Raw genomic sequence first — 19951 nt, forward strand, 5'->3', positions numbered from 1 at the left:
TCCGATCAGTAGTCAGGAACATAGCTACGCAGTTGATTTTTTTTTTATTTTAGGGAGCATGAGGTCCTACTGCCCTCCTGTGGACTGTACTGTATTTGCTTGATTAAGTATAAGATATTTTAATGCATGAAAGTTGCAGCACATTCTGGGTATCTCATGGAAGGACAAAATCACAAATGTGGCAGTCCTCTCAAAGGTATCACACCCAAGTATCTTGACACTCAACATGCAGAGGCAACTTCGCTGGCTCAGGCTTGTTCACAGGATGGAAGACAGTCACATACTTAAGGATTTTCTGATTCGCAAGGTAGCCAGAGTGGGAGTCAGTAGGATGCCAAAAGCTCCACTTCAAGGAAGCTTGTAAGCATGACATCAAGCCCCTAAACATTGATTCTTACACCTGGAAAATGGCAGCATCGTTTTTGGGCTGGTGTGTACCATCATGACAATTAGGTATCTAGCAGAGCAACAAGTGTCAACACCAAAAACAACAACCCATAATGACACCTGTTAGCCACTTCACTTATGGTAGAACTTGCGCCTCATGGATTGGTCTCTTCAGCCATTAGACAAAGTGCAGCATATGAAGCTACCCCATTTCCCAACTGATTTCATTTGCTGCATGTCCATCACCCTACACAGATGGAAGGATGACACCGGCACCGGATTTTAATGCATAAATTAAGTGTTCATACTTAAAAATTCAAGTATCTATTTATTTTCATTCAGCATCTTGAGAAGCCCTTCATCTTTTTTGGTGGATGCAGGGACAGGATGTGCTATGATGGTCTGCAAAGTTTGTTACTTCAGAAGTTTTGTACTTAAACAGAGTTACATTGGGAATGCAGTGACTTATGTTATATTGACAAATGTCGCAGCTATACTGTTGCAACCTTTACGGGAATTGCTGTCATTCCATTTGAGACAATATTCCTTTGAGGAGTTGTTGCTTGGGAACTCAGGTAATCTTCCCCAATCTGCAAGACAATAAAGCCTCGCTGATGTGCAATTAACACTTAATCAGAAAGAGGCAGCAGGGAAACCCCAAGTAAAAAGACTGAAGCACAACAGTAAACAATAATCACATCCAAGTTGGATCCGGTCAGCGAAAGAAACAAGACAATCCTGAGGGAGTTTTGCTAGTGGAGGTTAAACTTTTTTTTAAAAAGTGAAAGAATATCGACGGTTGCAAATCTTATTATCTTTCTCATTCATTCAGTCTCCACTTACAAATAGGGAATATTCGGAAGTATAAAAACTAATGGAGCATTCTGATGACCTGGAGCTCCATGCCAGCTTGGAGGACAATAGCGTTGCAGTAGTTGTCTCAAGCAGTCAAGACAATGACTTTTTTAGTAAAAGCACATTAACTGTGCCAGGTGCCTGCCTTGCAGATGTCCAATGCAGGAGCCTCCTGCTTAGAATAGAATCATAGAAAGTTTACTGCACAGTAAGTGTCCACTCCAGGTAAGCCCAAGAGTTGAAAACTACACACAGTAAGTTTCAAAAATGTTGCAGTGGGTGATATCCTGCAGCAGAGGAGGATGAACTTTGCTAAGCAATTTACTAATCTCTACTCAGTGATGTGTTTACTTAAAGTCTTGCTCCTAAAGGAAGGAAACCAGAGCAAGGAATATGCAGGGAATCCAAAATAAAGTGCATGAAGAAATAAAGGGACATTCCAGAACAGACCGCAAGATGACTCATCAGATGTTAACTTCTTCACGGGAAAGTGTCACAAACTGACTCCTTATTGCCATGACAGCAAGTTCTATTTGTATTCAGACAGTTGAACAAATAACAAAGATACAAACCAATTATATTCTCTTGGAAAATAGACTTCAAATTATGTCTCAAGAGATAGTGCTGTTAAACAAATCACTTGGAATGAGTGAGAGATTGAATTTGTTACTTGATTTCATTAGTTATATTACTCCTCTGGGCACAAACAACTAGTTAAATATTAATTTTTTCTTTTTTTTTATTCTTTCACAGGACGTGGGCGTCACTGGCTAGACCAGCATTTTTATTGCCCCTTTCTAAGTGTCCTTGAGGTGGTGGTTGTGAGCTGCCTTCTTGATTTGCTGCAGTTCATGTGGTGTAGATATGCCCACAGTACTATTAGGAAGGGAGTTCCAGGATTTTGACCCAGCAACAGTAAAGGAATAGCGATATAGCTCCAAGTCAGGATGGTATGTGGCTTGGAGGGGAACTTGCACGTGGTAGTGTTCCCACGCACAAATATCCTTGTGCTTCTTGGTGGTAGAGCTGGGTTTGGAAAGTGCTGTCGGAGGAGCCTTAAAGTTGCTGCAGTGTATCTTATAGATGGTACACACTGCTGCTACTGTGCATCGATGGTGGAGGGGACTGGATGCTGAAGCTGTGGATAGGGTGCCAATCAAGCTGACCGCTTAGTCCTGGGTGGTGTCAAGCTTCTTGAGTGTTGTTGGAGCTGCACTTATGCAGGCAAGTGGAGAATATTCCGTCACACTCCTGACTTGTGGCTTGTAGATGGTGGACAGGCTTTGGGGAATCAGGAGGTGAGTTACTCTCTGCAGAATTCCCAGCCTCTGACTTGCTCTTGTAGCCACAGTATTTATATAGCTGATACAGTTCAGTTTCTGGTTAATGGTAAGGCCCAGGATGTTGATAGGACGTTGTTTTATCATCTCTTCTGGCCTGAATGGGATGCAGATCTCCCAGCTAACCCAAATTTCAAGGGCGACAGCCAAATTTCTGGACAATCATTCATATTTCTAGTATACATATTTATCAGCAAACTAAGCAATAAGATTCTATTTAGTGCTAAACTGATAGACTGAATTGTTTGTAAGCTACAAAAGTTTCTGGAATCAATGTAATAAACAACCAGATAATCTATTTTGGAGGTACTGATACATCAGTCTGTAAACTGCCCTAGATGCAATCTGAGATAACCAGTTCCACAAATTTTTCTTGTCTTGCAAGGAAAGTAACTGAGCTTTGCACCAGATTTCTTCATGCCAGCACAGCCAAAATTATGGTAAACAAAGTAAATCCACTGTGTTAGCCACTTTTTGATACCTGGTCCTGAAATCTCAGGTAACTTACTTATCATACAACAAGTGTTTGCAAGGTAAGGAGGCAAGTGCATTGTCCTGCGAAGCAAGCCAGAATCAGTTCTTCAACAGAACAGTTATATAACATTGCAGATTATGTGAATGAATAAGAGCACTGAAAAGGTTCAAAGTAATTTGTCAAATTTTGGGGAAAATGTATACTTTTGTTTAAAAGTATGCTATGCTATTCAGGAGACAAAATGGTGCCTGAGTGCATAACATTTATAAATACAATTTGACACACTGTGGGTTAACAATAACCCCGATGAGAAGAGATAATCTATAGCTTAGTGAGATCACCTCACTTCAAGGCTAGAAACACCACAAATGTACAGCATTTAAATGTGACCACTTACAAAAGGAACCCAGAATGTGAAAGGCAAAGGGCAATTGTCACACAGTTACTGAACTAATGTAAACTGTTATGCTAGAAGTTTGTGTGCAGTGTTCTCACAATTACTCCATCGACTTACTGAATGTGTAAATAACCCAAAAAGCCTATAAGGTTCCATTTTTACTCTGTGTAGAGTTAGCTGACATCAGCTGGGTAGAAATTAGCCTCTGCACCCTGAGGTGACTGGAAGTTGCATGTCTGAAGATAACATCATTTTTGGCTTTAATTTCATCTTTCCCATATGCTGGTGAAATAGCCTACGATTTGCTGATTTTTTTTAAACTGCTTATGTGATTCATGTGGGAGATTTAAATGCAACTTTTAATGTTTGAAGAATTATGGGCATTATCAATATTCTGAAAATCACAGGGCTTCTGAGCGAAATGTTGGTACTGAGTAATGCTGCAAATCTTTCTATCTTCTTACCTCCAGTAACTTATCCCCAGGTACCAGCCCATCAGGGCTGTTTGCTGGACTGTCATCTTCCACCTTTGCCACAAATACTCCGAACAAATTTCCACCACAAATTTGGATCCCTAATTCCATCTGAGTTTTCTTTAGGAAAAGAAATCTTGGCTCAGGAATTTGATTGGTTGAATCAATTGACTTTCTGTTGAATTAAAAATACGGAGAAGAAAATTAAGGAACATAGTCATCTGTAGGTGAATGTTGATACACATACAACTGGCTTATCAAGAAATGGATGAATCAGGACATGATGGTTTTTGAAAATCCTTTTGTCCATTATTTATTTTTTACTTTACATTTATTACCAAATCATTGTAGGTTTCTTAAGTTTTTTAAAGACTGTTGCCCTGAAAACCAGTAGCAGCATCACACCAAGGTTAATCCTACATAAATGCTTTTCTTCTTTCCTTGTAAATTTTCTTTCTTGCCCTCTGTTACAAGGCAATGGTTGCTCACTTGGTTTTGTTCAACAGACATGTCATCAATTTTTCACTGTTAATAGCAAGGGTAGCATCACAGCTCAGCACATATTCTATCCTCAATTGATGAATACACACAGTCCAGCAAGGAGTGGTGCAATAGGTCAATAGTTGATTTACCCTCCTTTGACCACTGTACTGAGTCCAACCGTACTGTCTTACTATTGCTTTAGCTAAGATGATAAATTCAGCACAGATCTGACATCAAATCTGGGACTTGCTTGGTCTGTGTGGATCAGTTTATTTGCTGGAAAAATTTACCAAGCCATTTTGCCATAACTTCCATGGAACATCAAATTCATTGAAACATCTAGCAGTATGCCTTCTCCTCCTCTTAATTATTACCTCCTTACCCCAAATACCATGTCCTGTGATAGGGTGCAACTACTGGCACTGATAACACTCCAATACCTAATCAAATGGCAATTATTAGTGTGAGCCTGGATTGTAAGGTTTAATCATGGAGGAGACACAGTCAGGCCCTGTCCAGTCATCACCCAACATCCAAATATTCAAAGTTCTTCGAGCATAGTCTCTCCCTCTGGAACAACGCTACTAACCAGGAGAAGTTTCCTGCATTTTGGAACAGTCTCATAGATTTTAACAAGACCACAACATTGAGTTGTCCAAGACTGAATCTATGTGCCTCTAACCAGAGGAGAAAAAGTTACAATGTATGTAACAAGATAGATTCTAAACTATAAAAACAAAACCAGTTTTAAAATAGCAAAATATATAGGGCTGCAGAAAATATTAAACTTTCCACTTAATTATGCTGAATGAAAGGTTGACAACATTCTCAGTAATATTTTGAAATTAATTCTATTTGGAACAATAAAGTCATTGAATGGTTACAGCACAGTAGAAGGCCACTCAGCTTGTCATGTCATGTCATATCTCTGCAACTCACCTAGACCCACGCATTGCCTTTTACCTATAGCCCTGCAAATTTTCTCTTCCCAGATAATTATCCAATTTTCTTTTGAAAGCTTCAATTGAATCTGCCTGCGCCACACTGTCAGGCAGTGCATTCCAGTTCCTAACCATTCACTATGTAAACACCTTTTTCCTTATGCTGCTGTTGCTTCTTTTGCCAATCACCTTAAATCGGTGCCCTCTTGATTTCAATCCTTCCACCAATGGGAACAGTTCCTCCCTATCTACTCTATCCAGAAGCCTCAAAACTTTGAACACCACAGTGAGCAATGCCCTGTTTTAAACATATTCTTGTTGTTTTTGCTTGCCAAATTCCAAATCTGACCATTATCTTCAAAGTAGCACAACTATTCTAACATTGCAGGTGGTTCACTGGCCAGGCAACAGAAATAGGTGTGTGGAAGCTCAAAGAAATTCCACTTTGACCAGAGTCAAAATGGAATAAAAAGAACAAAGTTTTATTGCTACCCATACTGAAGATAGCTTAGTCAAAGTGTTGTAGAATAGTTCTGTTTACAACTGACCTGAGAGAGTTACGCGGGCTAGTAGTTGGGGTGGTTTGCTTTGATGGTGGGGTTATTGTCCCTTCATCTTGTTCACTCACAGCATCAATTATGGAGTGATTGTCAGGGGTTGTTGCTCCACTACCCTGGGGAGTCGTATGGTTGCTTATTGGTTCCAGTCGAGAACTAGCAACACAGATCATACAAGCATTAGCTTTCAGTTATTAAAATATCTAGAAGGCTTTCAGAACAGCCAGCATAGAAAACTAACAATGGTTATCATACACATTCACAAGTCCAATATACTCATAGCTACTAATCAACACCTTGGCTGCAATGAGGTGCAAACCCCAGGGACACTACTCTGCAGCAAATTTCTCTCTTTCTCTAATACCCACTGAAAATACTACAGGGCGAATGGTCAAAAGATAATTTCTGCCTTTGCCACTTAAAGCTGAAATAAACTGCAGTATCAACTTGGAGACAAAATAAAAAACATCCAATGTCAGTACCATAATTAATCCATAGAGGCATTTTTTTATAAATTACCATATCAATATTCCCATTCAATTTCTTTTATAAGCAGATTTCAAGAGAATATTTTTAAAAATATTCTGTAAAAACACAGATGTGCAAAATTGATGAATAGCAATTGTTTTTTAAAAATTACATGTTATTGCTAATTTATACCACTAGCCTAACTGCATTGGAAATTTGCACTGATTAAAAGGCACTAAAGTCACATAAAAAGCTCAATGATCCATTTAAAAAGAAAAACTGATTATGCTTCTTTGACTTGGTAATAGCTGAAGATGACCAAAGATGAAAGTACATATTCAAGAAAAGCTTAACATGTCAATTTCTAGAGCAACCATTGGACGTGACCTGCTGCATTGCTCAAAGAAATCAGTGTCCAAACCTAAGTTCTAGTTTGTACGATTGAAGTCTCACCTGGAACGCGAGTGGTTACCCAGTTGATACATATGTGGGTTATATTGTGCCAAGATGGTGATAGTCTCGCATGGCTCTGTCTGTCCAATAATTAATCGAGCCTGTTGCTCAGTGGCATTCCTCAGATTAATGCCATTATACTGTCAAAAGATATTAAAACATCACCTGTACTGCTATGTATGCAACAAAGAATGCTTTCTTAAAACCAAACAGTTAAGAACAGATGACAAAGAAAAAGACTGATAAAAAGAACCTGCGTTTTTGCTGCACCCTTCATGTCTCGAAGACATTAGAAAGCACTTCACAGCCAGTTAATTACTATTTCTATGAAGTAGGAGAATTCAGCAGTCTATTTTCACGCCATAAAACACAAGCATTTTATGAGATAAATTACCCAGAAATCTGTTTTGGTGGGGCTGTTTGAAGATAAGTATTGGCCAGAACATGGAAAACCTCTCTGCACAATATCTGGGATCATTCCATTTAACAGGTGGATGTGACATTAGTTCAGTGGTCCTTTAAAAATAGTTTTTAAAACAACACTCCTGCTCAGTTAAGCCCAAAATGTTGGATCTAGGTTATTTGCAGTGGGGCTTGAACTCTCGATCTTTTGACTCAGTGGTAAGAGTGCTCCCACCAAGCTAAACTGGCATATTGCTGATAGGAATGCCATAACACAGAGTATTTGGAGTATCAACCTACCTTGCAATGGCAATCACTTCAAACCGCTGGCCACTAAGCTGTTAGTTTCTGCTGTGCAGCTGTGGGAGATTGGTGGCGCCAGCCAAAGCTCTTGGCTGTCGGTGGTCTGTAGCCTTGGGAAACTGATTCATACCCTATCAATGGCTTTGGGGAAACTTAGGGAAGTGTAAAATGTTTGGAAAAACAGGAAAATAATTGCACTGTTAAATCAACTTGATCTCTCATAATTTTAGACCTGGTTAAAAGGAGCACCGCTACCATACTCTGACAAACCATCAGTACAAATTACTATTTTTTTTAAAGCTTTGAAGGAATATTGGGTGGACAGGAAACGGGATTGTCATCAGAAAGTACTTATTTGTGCAAAATATCTGGTCACACCACCAAGAATTTTCACGGTAGCAACTTATGAAGACAAAAGCAACAAGTTATAGTTCCATGCTATGGTGAAGTAGAATCTGAAACAAAACGTAGATAAAGTGCTTTTGGGAATATGCCAATTTGAATAGATAATGTACAGCTTCTAATTGGGATCAGAAAGCAACTACACAATATGGGTCTCTTTCTTAGAGATACCACTCTCAAGGAACATCACAGCAACCCTAATAAAAGTAAAGATAATTGAAAAATGAATAGCATCCTCTCTCAAAATTCCAAAATGAGTGATGACCCAGGCCAGGAGGACCCACCTGCAAAAATCTGCTCCAATCCTACAAAATGGCATACACACAAGCCCAGACAAAACATTAAAAGCAAATGCATAAGGTTACCAAAACTGACAACATAATGCAAACTGACTGAACTGAATTGCAGTTGGGCATTGACATATACTGGGATTATCCCCTTCCCCAAACATGTAAAATTTGTGCAAAACAACAAAAACTTCAAATATATAAGATTTTCCTCATTATCATCAGCTAATTTTGCTATCACAATTAACTAGTTAGATGCCTTTACCTCAAGTAACTGGTCACCATATTCAAGTCCTGCTTGATGAGCGATGCTTCCACCAATTACTTTGGAAACAAATATCCCTCCATTTTCTCCACTTACTATCGAAATTCCAAGGGGTTCAGTTCCTTTCTGTACTGTCACATGACGGGGTTCTTGTAAATAGGGCCTTTAAAATAAAATCATTTTGAATTCCATTAAGTGTAACACTCAGTGAAATCTAAGGTTTTTATAGGAAATTGAATAAGTCAACAGAGCACCTGAAGTTCAGTTTAATTTTTAAACTGAGCAAGAGATGACAAATTGAACTGGTATTCAAAATGGGATTTTAATCTGCACTGGGCGGACATGGGTGCATTACAAACAGAAAACAGAAACGCTAACATGGGAGGCTATTTGACCTATTGTCCCTTTGTTGGTGAGAACGTTTGACCTGAGGAAAACTGTACGGGGAGAAATTTGCTCATGTACAGTGGTAACATGGAGATATATGTCAATTTCCCGTGAGTAGGCAGGCAGGCTGCATTCTTCACTGATTTCATTGGAGAATGCCATGAAGGTAGCAGCTCTGCCTGCTCTAGCGAATCGAAGCCAGCCTGCCTAGCGGCACTACTCGAGCAAATTTCTCTGCTTACAACTTTTCCAATCCTATCATCCTTAAAATTTAATAAGCAGGAATGTACAGAAGAAAAAGGCAGTTTTGCATAGCCTGTCAATATATTCTATACTTGGTTAGTTTTCTTATGATTTGAGCACAAGATAAATTATACTGCATGGCACAGTGACAATCATGGTTGAAGGAAGCCACGAGAGCAACAAATGTCATTGAGGTATCGATGTCCATCCTGACAGCAGCCAACAAGGCAAAGATGTACTTGAAAATTTGTCTTCTACCAGCTTCCAGCAGAACCAATTTTATACATTATGTGCAAATCAAAGTTGCTGTATTTAGGCTATATTCCACACCAAAATGTATCAAAATATGTAACAGAGTGAGAAAGATAGCTGGTAGTTAATGCGTACAATTCCATCCTGTTTCCAGTAACAAAATCCTGAAAAATGTTAATATGTTTGTGGGCTCTTACAAGCTGTGTAACCAGCCTATTTCATTTGTGGTTCTGTATACAGTATTTTATTTGATATGCAAATCTAAATAACCCAATCAGCTAATAAAGTTTTTTGTTTACACATTTACTATCAAGTTAAATTACTAAAAAATACTGATGTCAATAAGCCAAGGTTTTTTAAATAGCATGCACTGCCAAAAGGTTGCTGACCTGAAATGTGAACTCCGTTTCTTCGCCCCACAGACACTGTCTGACCTGCTGAGTATTTCCAATTCCTCCAAGTGTAAATGCAAATTAAATTTTGCTCAATTGCTTCATGCACAGCTAATGTTAAAAGTCTGAATAAATATAGGGTTGAAAATGTAGCCACCAAACAATATTCATGACATCAACACGGCATAGATGCTAATTTATTTGGCTATCACTAGGTTGTTCTGCTTCAGTGCATGCTGTTTCTATCCAACATATGAATTATGAGGGCAAACCTCAAGCCCACCTACAAGTCATAGTGAAATTCTTATTTTTTTGTTCTTAGTGTCCTTGCACCTTTTGACACAATGACAGAAATTATTTTTATTCACTTTTTGACATTTAAATGTTCAATTAGCTGCTGTCAGGCAAACAAGAGAGCCTCAAACAAACAGCAACCTTGCATGGGGTTAGAGTTGCCATGCAAGAGCTTCCAAGCAGTCATTGAGAAATGGGAAATGACACATATAAAAAGCAAATCTTCAGAATCACAAGCAGGAAAATAGAAAGCAAGTTAATTTGTAACAGGCCAACCTCAGACTCCGTAGTGATGAGAATCGAGGCCTAGGAGTGAGAGGAATTCTCAGAAAGGACCTATTACGGAATAGGTATCTAAAAAGAAGGGGCAGAATTAAAGAAAAACAGTCGTAGAGAAAGAAGTGTTCAAAAAGCCTAAAACTTTCATGCTTCAGAAAGCTGAGTAAGAAATAAGAAAAATATAAGAAACAGTGATAAACACAAAATTATTTCTAAATTACAAACTTATTCAATAAGTTAATCAACTGGTAAGGACATGGCTATAAAGTACAGCTTTGGGACCCACTATTTGATGCTGTTTTCCAAGGAATCAAATTAACCTCAAGGAAGATGCAGATTTTTAAAAAACGCACATCGCTATCCATAATAATTTGGCTTCTGAGAAATCACAATTCATATTGAAAATGTGCCCATAGATAGAGGTGTTGCAGCGTTGGCAAAATGAATTTATTCAACACCTTAAAATACCAAAGCACTCACCCTTTGCTAATAGAACATTTGTTATTAAGCCAGATTCATTAAAACATCATTGGAAACTAAATTAGAACATTCCAGAATGCTGTAGACATAATACAACCATTACTTCATGCACTATAAGAATTATATAAAAAGTTTCCTTAATAGTTATAGATTAATCACATAATTCCTGTAATCTAGAAATGCTGCTTTTAGAGAGCACACATTAAAATATTTCTATATTAAGCAACAAGCCTAACAAGAGCACATTTTGACTTGTTTTCTTGTATTTCAAGGAAGTAGTGGTTACTTTGCTTTGCATGGAGCTGGAATAGTAAAGAAGATGTTATGTCCTGCCACCACAAAATGACTATAATCACAAAGTGAAACAATGCTTTTCAAAGACCAACTGCATGGCTTTGCTGCAATGAAAATGGTATTAATGTCATAAACTATAAAAACATTAACAAATCATTTCTGTTGGCTCTGTACAGTATTAAAAAAAATGATTGACTGAAAACACAAAACATGCAAGTTACTTGCATGAAGGAAGGGCTGGGCTCAGAAGTCTGAACCAGGCATTTAAAGCACAATTCCACCACCACAGGTGATGGAAAAAGCATTGGGAAAAGTATTTGAAGATTTCAATTGAAATTTTCTTTTTAAACTGTCTTCAGGTTGTGAAACATGCTGTGAAAACATACCAGTTGTTTACAACGTTTGGTTCAAACATATGCACCGAAAACCAGAAAGTTCTCACAGCTTAGTTAGAATCACTATTAAAACAAGGAAAGGAAAGCAAGGTACTTTAATTCTGCAATGACAGGAAAATTATACTTTGCAAAAACATGATGTTTTTCACTGTAGTCTCACTTTGTCACCTGACGTAGGTGAGCAACAGTAATCTACATGTGGTTGTTCAATGTTTGATTTTTTGAGTAGGTATGGAGTCTGATCCTCTCAATGCCATGATGGCAGATTGGACTGTGAGTAGTACAAAATAAAAAAATGCAACACAAATTAGTTAAGTCTCCACTTGTAAATATCAATGTTAGGATTTAATTAAGGACTCAATTATACTCCTACCAGAGGATAATTTTGTAAGAAATGTATTTTTTTTATCTCAATTACTCTTCACATTGAATGGACTGACTTTCCAATCATAACCCATGCATTTTAATGGATTGCCATTGAACGGCAAGGCTGTAATCTCTAGTAAAAGTACATTCATGTCACACATGATCCTGTGCTGACAATGCTCTGTGTATTTCAGTGAGTACTATTAAGTATTATCACAAGTACAATAGGAAGCAAAGCAGGAAGTCATACAATTCTAAATATAAAATGTGCAATAAGGACACACCATTCATACCTGTCTTTCCGGTGTTCTCCTGTTGATACAGGACTGATGGAGATCTTAGTTAGAGAAGAAATTGAACTCTGTGATTGGCTGCTGCCAAATGAAGATGTCTCCAGATTCATTGGTGACTGCGGGGGTGTAATCAAACTGGGGCTGCTACGCTCTGAACCTGATTATAAACACAAGTGGGTTATTTAGAAATCCTCTGTTTAAAACAAAAAACAAGTTTCTCTATGTTCTCTACAGTAATTTCCGAGGAATATTCAATTTAGTCTCAAGTGTATCACATGTACCAACTCAGTTAAACATCTGTGGCAGAAAATTTACTCACTGTTTTCAACAATTCAATTCTTCTCTATTTGAAAAGTAGCAGCCCTTCTTTTCAGTCAGCTTTCCTACGTGGGTTAACAGGCTTTTTTGTGAAATAAAAGGGCCACCAAAATCTTAATTCTTGGTTTTCTACAAAAAGTCGCCTGCAGGATTACTTTTAAGATATTATGTATTGTATAAGTATTGTAAAAATGCAAAAATTGCGTATTCTTTAAAATATTGTGCCATATTGCAAGCCAGAATCTACCAAACAAATAATAAGCAAATGAATCAACATCTAGCATAGCACAACAGGCTCTTCATTATATGTCAGATTTATGAAGCGTTTTGCAATCCAAATGCATTGCAGCAAAGCAGATCCATACAACAGTATCCCAGGCAGATGTTTTTTTCTTGCGCATGTGCCTTACTACTTGTGTATGATAAACACTAGAAATGGTTAACTCATTACTTTGTTGAGACAAGGGATAAGGTTTTAGGTTGAATAATAGCTTAGAAGCCAAACATTGCCATAGCAACACAAGACAAGGTGAACGTAAAAAGGGCAACTGTCATACTGCACCCAATGAGAAAATAAAAAGATTGTAAAGTACTAGCAAAGTCATTCCACTCTTCCACACACTGGCACTTCCACAATTTTAGAATTTGCTTTTGATGCATCAACATTCTGGGGGTTACCATTGACCAGAAACTGAACTGGACCTGCCATATAAATACTGTGCTACAAGAGCAGGTCAGTGGCTGGGGATTCTGTGGTCATCTTCTGACCCCCCAAAGCCTGTCCACCATGTACAATGCACCAGTCCCTAATGTGATGGAATAAATACTCTTCATTTGCTTGGATGAATGCAGCTCCAACAACATTCAAGAAGCTCCACACCACCCAGGACAAAGCAGCCTGCTTGACTGACAGCTCATTCATCACCTTCAACATTCACTCCCTCCACCATCAACGCACAGTGGCAGCAGCGTGCACCATTCACAAGATGCACTCTGCAACTCACCAAAGCTCCTTCGATAGCACCTTCCAAGCCCTCGATTTCTACCACCTAGAAGGGCAAGGACAGCAGATTTAAGGGTGCCACCTGCAAGTTCCTCTCTAAGCCACACACCATCTGTTCCTTGTCGTTGGGTCAAAATCCTGGAACTCCCTTCCTAACAACACTGTAGGTGTACCTTCACAATGTGGACTGCAGCAGTTCAAGAAGGCAGCTCAACACCACCTTCTCAAGGACAATTAGGGATGGGCAATAAATGCTGGCCTAGCCAGCGATGGCCACATCCTGTGAAAAAATATTAAAAAATGTAGAAAAATTAAGAGTTAAATTGATCTTATTTAAGGAAATGAAAATGCTTTCCCAATTTATCCACACAAAATACTTAAACACAAGCACTGCATCATCCTTCCCCGAGAGGGGCAAATTTAATTATTCTTAATAGATTAGGCTGGCAAGGCTGAAGGCCATTACTAAGTGCCATGACTTGGTGAGCACACCCAACCCCCAGTGGACTGAGCCAACAAAGTAACAAAGGTAAACGAGCAAGCAACTTGATAGAAAAAGATCCTCAAGAACACTTGATTTAACTTGTTATAGTTGACAACAATAGCACATTAGGAAGATTACGAACATCTGGTATAGTCCACACACTAGCTCTATTTATTTGGCAGTTTCCAAGTAAAACCAATCTCTTATTTCTGAAATATGTGCAAATAAAACTATTAAAATCAACTGACCGGAATTTAGTTGAGGGACCCCAAGTCGGAATCCACCCCTGGAGTGTTGCAGAGATATGAGCTGTCAGCTGTCTGCAGTATCATAACTCAAGCAACATCAAAACAGTTACAAGTCCTTAAACATTTTTAGTAATGTCTGATTTTTAACTTGAGCGTAATTCAAATAACAAACTTCCTTGCTATGAAACTCAAAGTGCTTCAATATAGATCTCTAATTTCCTATTACAAACCCTTTAAGGTTTTAGAAATGATTCTAGATGCTCACTTGCTGTGGTTGGAGAGTTTCATGACAACCACAGTCAAATCCATCAACTGACCATACACCAGTCATTCACCTGATATGTTCCTTACCTCCTCCTCCCTGAGCTCCAGAGGGAAAAAAATGGGGGAGCAAAAAGAAGAGAATGCTTGTAACAGTTAAATCATGTGTTGCAGAAGATTACCTCTGTCAGAACCTGTTGTCAATCGGGGATATCGGGTGTTTGAAGGGATTCGAATCCGTCCACTTTTACTTGGAGCAAAAGCCAGGCTGCTTGATGAACCTGCTGAAAAACCAGAAAAAGGTTCAGTGGTCACTCTTTTGCAAATAAATCTGGCAATATTCCAAAAATAAATCAACTGAGCAAGTGAAGAGTTACCGATACGCGCACTGGCAGGCAGAGACTGTGTTCCATGTGGTGTTGTGCTTCTGGGGGACTCAGACAAATCACTCGAGTGTTTGTGATCTGGGCCAGTCAGATCCAAGCTGTGGTGTGCATGATGCTGTGGGCTAGAAAGCAAATTAAGTTTTATTCTGTTCTAGTTAAATGTTCTTTTATAATAGCAAGTAAAATTATACAACAAAAGTGCAAATTCAAAACATTAATTTAGAAATGAGAATATTAAATCAGTTTAACCCTCTTACAATGTGTCCAAAACCAAATGTCATTCTATTTCTCCACCAAGCAGTTCTAAAGATCTTCTTACCTAACAGTTACAACCAATTCTGTAGCTTTTGAGTTGCAGGGATGACAACGTCTAGTCCAGAAGATCCGCTTCCCTTGAATCCCTTCCCACTAAACTGATCACCCAATTTCCCTCCCTGGCCCACAAGCTAGCTGACATGTAAATTGTCCCTTCTCAAATATTGTCCCTTTTCTCTTGCAGAACTACCATCATCTGCCTCTTTGCTATCAGAAAGCCTGCCTAAATTCATCTCAGTGCACTGTCTGCCTCAGCTGACCTGCTGCTCAAAGTCTTACCCATCCCTTTTCCAGACTCATCTATTCCAATGCTCTCTTTACTGGCTCTCATCCTCCATTAGATCCAAAGACAATGAAAGAACATAGTTCCAAGTCAAGATGGTGGAGTTTGCAGGGGAACTTGCAAGTAGTAGTATTCCTATGTGTCTGCTGTCCATGTTCTTCAAGGGGTAGAGGAAACAGGTTTAGAAGGTGCTGTCGAAGGAGGCTTAGCAAGTTGCTGCAGTGCATCTTGTACATGGTACTTACTTCTGCCACTGTGCACTAGTGGTGGAGAGAGTAGATGTTTTAAGGTGGTGGATTGGGCGCCAATCAAGCAGGCTGCTCTGTCCTGGGTGTTGTCGAGCTTCCAGGGTATTGTTGGAGCTGCACTCATGCCTTGGAGATAGCGTACAGGCTCTGGGTAGTCAGGAGGTGAGTTACTCGCCACAGAATTTCCAGCGCCTGATCTGCTCTTGTAGCCACAGTATTAATAAGGCTGGTCCAATTAAGTTTCAGGTCAAATGTAAACCCTATCACTTCCCCTTCCCCTATTAAGGCCCTCCTTACAACCTGTTTCCATGACCATGCTTTTGCTCACCTTCCATAAAATCATCTTCAGCACTAATTTTGTTTATGATGTCTGTGAAACAGCACGAGATGTTTTCAAGGTTAAAGTTGCCCTGTAAATCTTAAGTTGTTGTTGCAGCAGTAGCGGTACATTCAATGCTTTGTTATTTTATGGTCTTATTTTAAAGCTGCTTCATACATTGTGGCATTTTAAATTTTTTGATAAGTCTGGTTTAGCCAGACCATACCTATAATAAATGTTTTAAGTATTCTCACCTAAAACTGTCAAAGGCATGTACAGATTCTGGAAAGCAAATTGCACTCTGAGGCCTATGCCGGGTCCGTGGAGAACCATTAAAGCTTTCAGTTGGTGAATGGTTCCTTGTTCTACTTTAAACAGGAGGAAAACAAACTGTAAGTGATTTAAAAAGGTTTTCTGACCCAATGTATAATACTTGAGCCAGAATTTCTCTTCCTAAAATAGAAAACTCTAATTTGGTTCTAACGTGGTTTTTACTGTTGCAGATGTCCTCAGAAAGGTTTGTACAATAAACTTATCAATTGTATATTATTTGAACATAATAATGGTTTCAAAATACCTGTTTTAAGCCACTTACATTGAATCAAACCCAAGACTTTGTGCTATAATTAGTATTAAAATACACACATCTTTATCGAGTAAAGTTCAGCATGGCTGCATAGGCAGCTAACAGTGTTATTTTAAAAATTTGCATAGAAGTACCCTTGAAGAAGTATATGCTCGTTAGGTGTTGAAAGTGCACTATATGAGCATTTTTTGTTAAATTTTCTTCTTAAAGATTGTCCAAGATCATGGGGGGCTCAGCAGAAATAAGGAATCTGGATTGCTAATCAAATCTATTGGGTGATGAATACCTATGCTGTGGATGGGGGTAGCACATCTGACTAGCCACGGAGGGATAGTTGGCACTGTGGACCATGCGACTGCGAACGGTGAAGAAAGGAACATTCGGATTCCGCAGGACCGCTGTCACGGCTGGACAAGGCACAAAGTTTCTCTGCACGTTGCCTGAGTATAGAATGTAGAAATTAAATTTAAAGGGTTGCACCAACTAAATAAATACCTTCACTTATACATTCTTAAATGAAAAGGGTGTGACAGATCGAAGCAGAAGTGAGCAATGCTCACCAGAAAGCCAACAGTTTAGTTCAAGCATCCTGTTGCTCAATTTCAAAAAAATATAATTATAGTACACAGAGGGAGGCACCTAGTGAAAACCTAATACTTTATCCTCCTGCCAAGGGAAGAATTTCTCCTCACTCCATAAAAAAATTTCAAGATTTTGAACACCTCTGCCAAATCCTTCTTACTTTTTCCTGCTCTAAGGAGCACAATCTTAGCTTTTCTAGTCTCTCCATACAACAGAAGGCTCTCGGTCCTGGCACGATTCTGGTAGATCTCATTTGCACCCTGTCAAAGGCTATCACATCCATCCTGAAGTGTGTTGCCTGGAATTGCACACAATACTTCAGCTGAATCTAACCAGTGATTTATAAAGGCTTAGCTTAACTTGCTTGCTTTTGTGCTCTATGCCATAATTTATAAAGCTGAGAATTCAGTATGCATTTTAACAGCCTTGTCCACTTGTCCTGCAAAGATTTGTGCACGGGAACCACTAGATCTCTCTGTTCCTGCACCTTCTTTCAAATTGTACCAGATTACACAGTCTCTCCTAATTCTTCCTTCTAAAATGCATCTGCAATAAAACTGTAACAACGACATGAATATTTGAAAGTTTTTTATTTGAACTGAAATCCATAGTTTCAGCCTCCTACATATAAACCACTATAGTTGCAACATGTATATCTGCATCAAAGGTTAGAGACCTACTCTATCCAATGATATTTAATTTGTTGTGCAACATTTTTCATCTGCACATAATTACGTTCTAAAAGAGCATCCACCAGTTTAACTGGAGCTTTGGTTTGCCACCATTTAGATTTGACAGAGTAAACAATAAAATTTACTGGTCAACAATAACTCTCATCTTCAATTCCATATCCAAAAGTTTTGACAACAATTTTTAAATGACATTTCAAGAAAGAAATGAATCAGGAATGTGATTCAAAATGCTAAAATAAAGAGCAGATAAAGTATGTTTCTTAATATAGCACCAGATATCCCAAAGATTTCTTTCTCTAAACCAACCTGCTGTTGCTGCACCATTATAGACTGTTGACACATAGCCACCACTGTGAATATGTGAGCGTTTTGGTGTATACCGGTGCCATTCATGTAGTTCCAAAGACAGACATTCTTCACTTGTGTTGTATTTGAGAATTGGTGAGCAAGATGCATGACTGTCATACTGTGAATGAGGGTCAATATTTTCCTGTGAATATAAAAAATGGCACTCAAGTCATCTATAGTACAACAATTCCTCACTAAAAGACAAAAGGACTTCCAGATTAGATTCTGAACGTGCTTTCTCTATATTGTACAGCACTTTTTTATCTTCTCTATATGGCATCTTCATTACTCTCTCGGTGCCACAACATTACCACCCTTTAAAAAGGGAACCCACTCATGCTCTGTGTTTTTGCTTCTCTTCAACCAGCGAGCACAGCCCAGATTGGTTTTACTCAGAATTTCCCTCTTTCAATATTTGGAAGTCTCTGAACTTCCCAGGCATCTTACCACTCTGGGGCTTAGTATATTGGAAATCTATTAGATCCCTCCATCTCCCTCAACATCACTTCCATTAAACCTTTGCAACATGAATCCTCTTAGTTTTTAAACGCCCTTTCTTGCCTGTTTCTTGAACAGGTTTCCACCTGCAACCTTTGCCGCTTCCATGCTGCATTTTTCCAAGTCAATGCAACCAATAACATAACTTCACTTTAATACAAATTTTGCTAGCTATCAGAGTACTTTTAAGTTGTTCTTGTGGGTAATGGGTGAAAAAAAGGGGTAATGAATGACAAACTTAAAAATCTACCTACTTCTGCTTCTCAATTTCTGTTAATTTTAAACAATTTTTATATCAAGTATTGCTGATACCACTGGGCAAAGCTAGCTGCACGAATATATGAAATTCACCAAAGCAAAGGGACAAAATTCAAACAAAGCTGATGTTAACTGTTTTGCTCATGCACTTGAGCTGCATGTAATCGTGACCATAAAGCCGTGCTTAACACAGCTCCTCTGGCTGTACTTAATATTCCAGTTTCCCAGAAGTGTACCTTTGACTAAAGACATGCCTTCTTAAGACCACACTCAAAAAAAAAGCCAACACTGTGCTTCAACAATTATTTACATAGAAAAAGATCTGCTTTAAATCACTGTTTGCATATGTGAGAGCAGATCCAGCCTCGAAAGGTAGACAAACACACTTGAAAAGAAGTTGCTTTTTTTCATGTGAGATGGAGTTGCTATTCCAGTAGGGCATTGTATTTATTGACCTCCTACAAAGAAGGGCATTGAATTCACTTCGGTGCCTTGTTTTTCACTATACAGGGTACCTGTTTGTAGCACACAATCCTGAGTGCAGAAATTGCTTCATGGATGACTGGACATGAATAGATTACATTTGGGATATTTTCAGCTTGAGATGCTCACTTGTGCACAAAATACATTTACTAAATTCTGGACACACTCATTTCTCTTTTATTGCAAATTGTGAATCCTTAAAAGTACTTCATCACACCACATGGTGTTTATATCCCTGATTCCAGAGCATGAGACAGGTTAAGCTGACTTCAACTATTTAATCCTGCATCCCAAAACATGATTGCTCACAATCTGTACTGTTCATTTTATACTCTGCATAAACAGCAAAACTTGTGTGCTCATCTGGAAAAATGTCCATGGCCCTGATATTCTGTGGGGCTCTCCCAAATTCCTGCCACAATTTCAGCAGGAAACCACCTTTAAGTTTTTTATTCCATTTCTCCAGTTTGTCTGCT

General features: G+C 38.7%; 1 protein-coding gene across 15 annotated transcripts in view; it reads right to left on the reverse strand.

Annotated features, from left to right (window-relative positions):
• Positions 1-19951, reverse strand: part of dlg5a (discs, large homolog 5a (Drosophila)) — a 180973-nt gene that overhangs the window by 17375 nt on the left and 143647 nt on the right. For 5 of the 15 annotated variants that reach the window (XM_041176337.1, XM_041176350.1, XM_041176344.1 and 2 more), the window contains 11 exons: positions 18195-18378; positions 16901-17054; positions 16283-16396; positions 14855-14985; positions 14660-14761; positions 13486-13530; positions 12155-12320; positions 8489-8651; positions 6830-6969; positions 5900-6064; positions 3919-4102 (listed from right to left, as the gene is read on the reverse strand). In XM_041176337.1, coding sequence (XP_041032271.1) covers positions 3919-4102; positions 5900-6064; positions 6830-6969; positions 8489-8651; positions 12155-12320; positions 13486-13530; positions 14660-14761; positions 14855-14985; positions 16283-16396; positions 16901-17054; positions 18195-18378 — 1548 coding nt within the window. The remainder of the gene's footprint in view (positions 1-3918; positions 4103-5899; positions 6065-6829; positions 6970-8488; positions 8652-12154; positions 12321-13485; positions 13531-14659; positions 14762-14854; positions 14986-16282; positions 16397-16900; positions 17055-18194; positions 18379-19951) is intronic. The other 10 variants (XM_041176353.1, XM_041176347.1, XM_041176341.1 and 7 more) reach the window with 9 other exon arrangements.

The sequence above is a fragment of the Carcharodon carcharias genome, chromosome 28 (genome assembly GCF_017639515.1).
Source record: "Carcharodon carcharias isolate sCarCar2 chromosome 28, sCarCar2.pri, whole genome shotgun sequence".
In the NCBI taxonomy this organism is placed as follows: Eukaryota; Metazoa; Chordata; class Chondrichthyes; order Lamniformes; family Lamnidae; genus Carcharodon; species Carcharodon carcharias.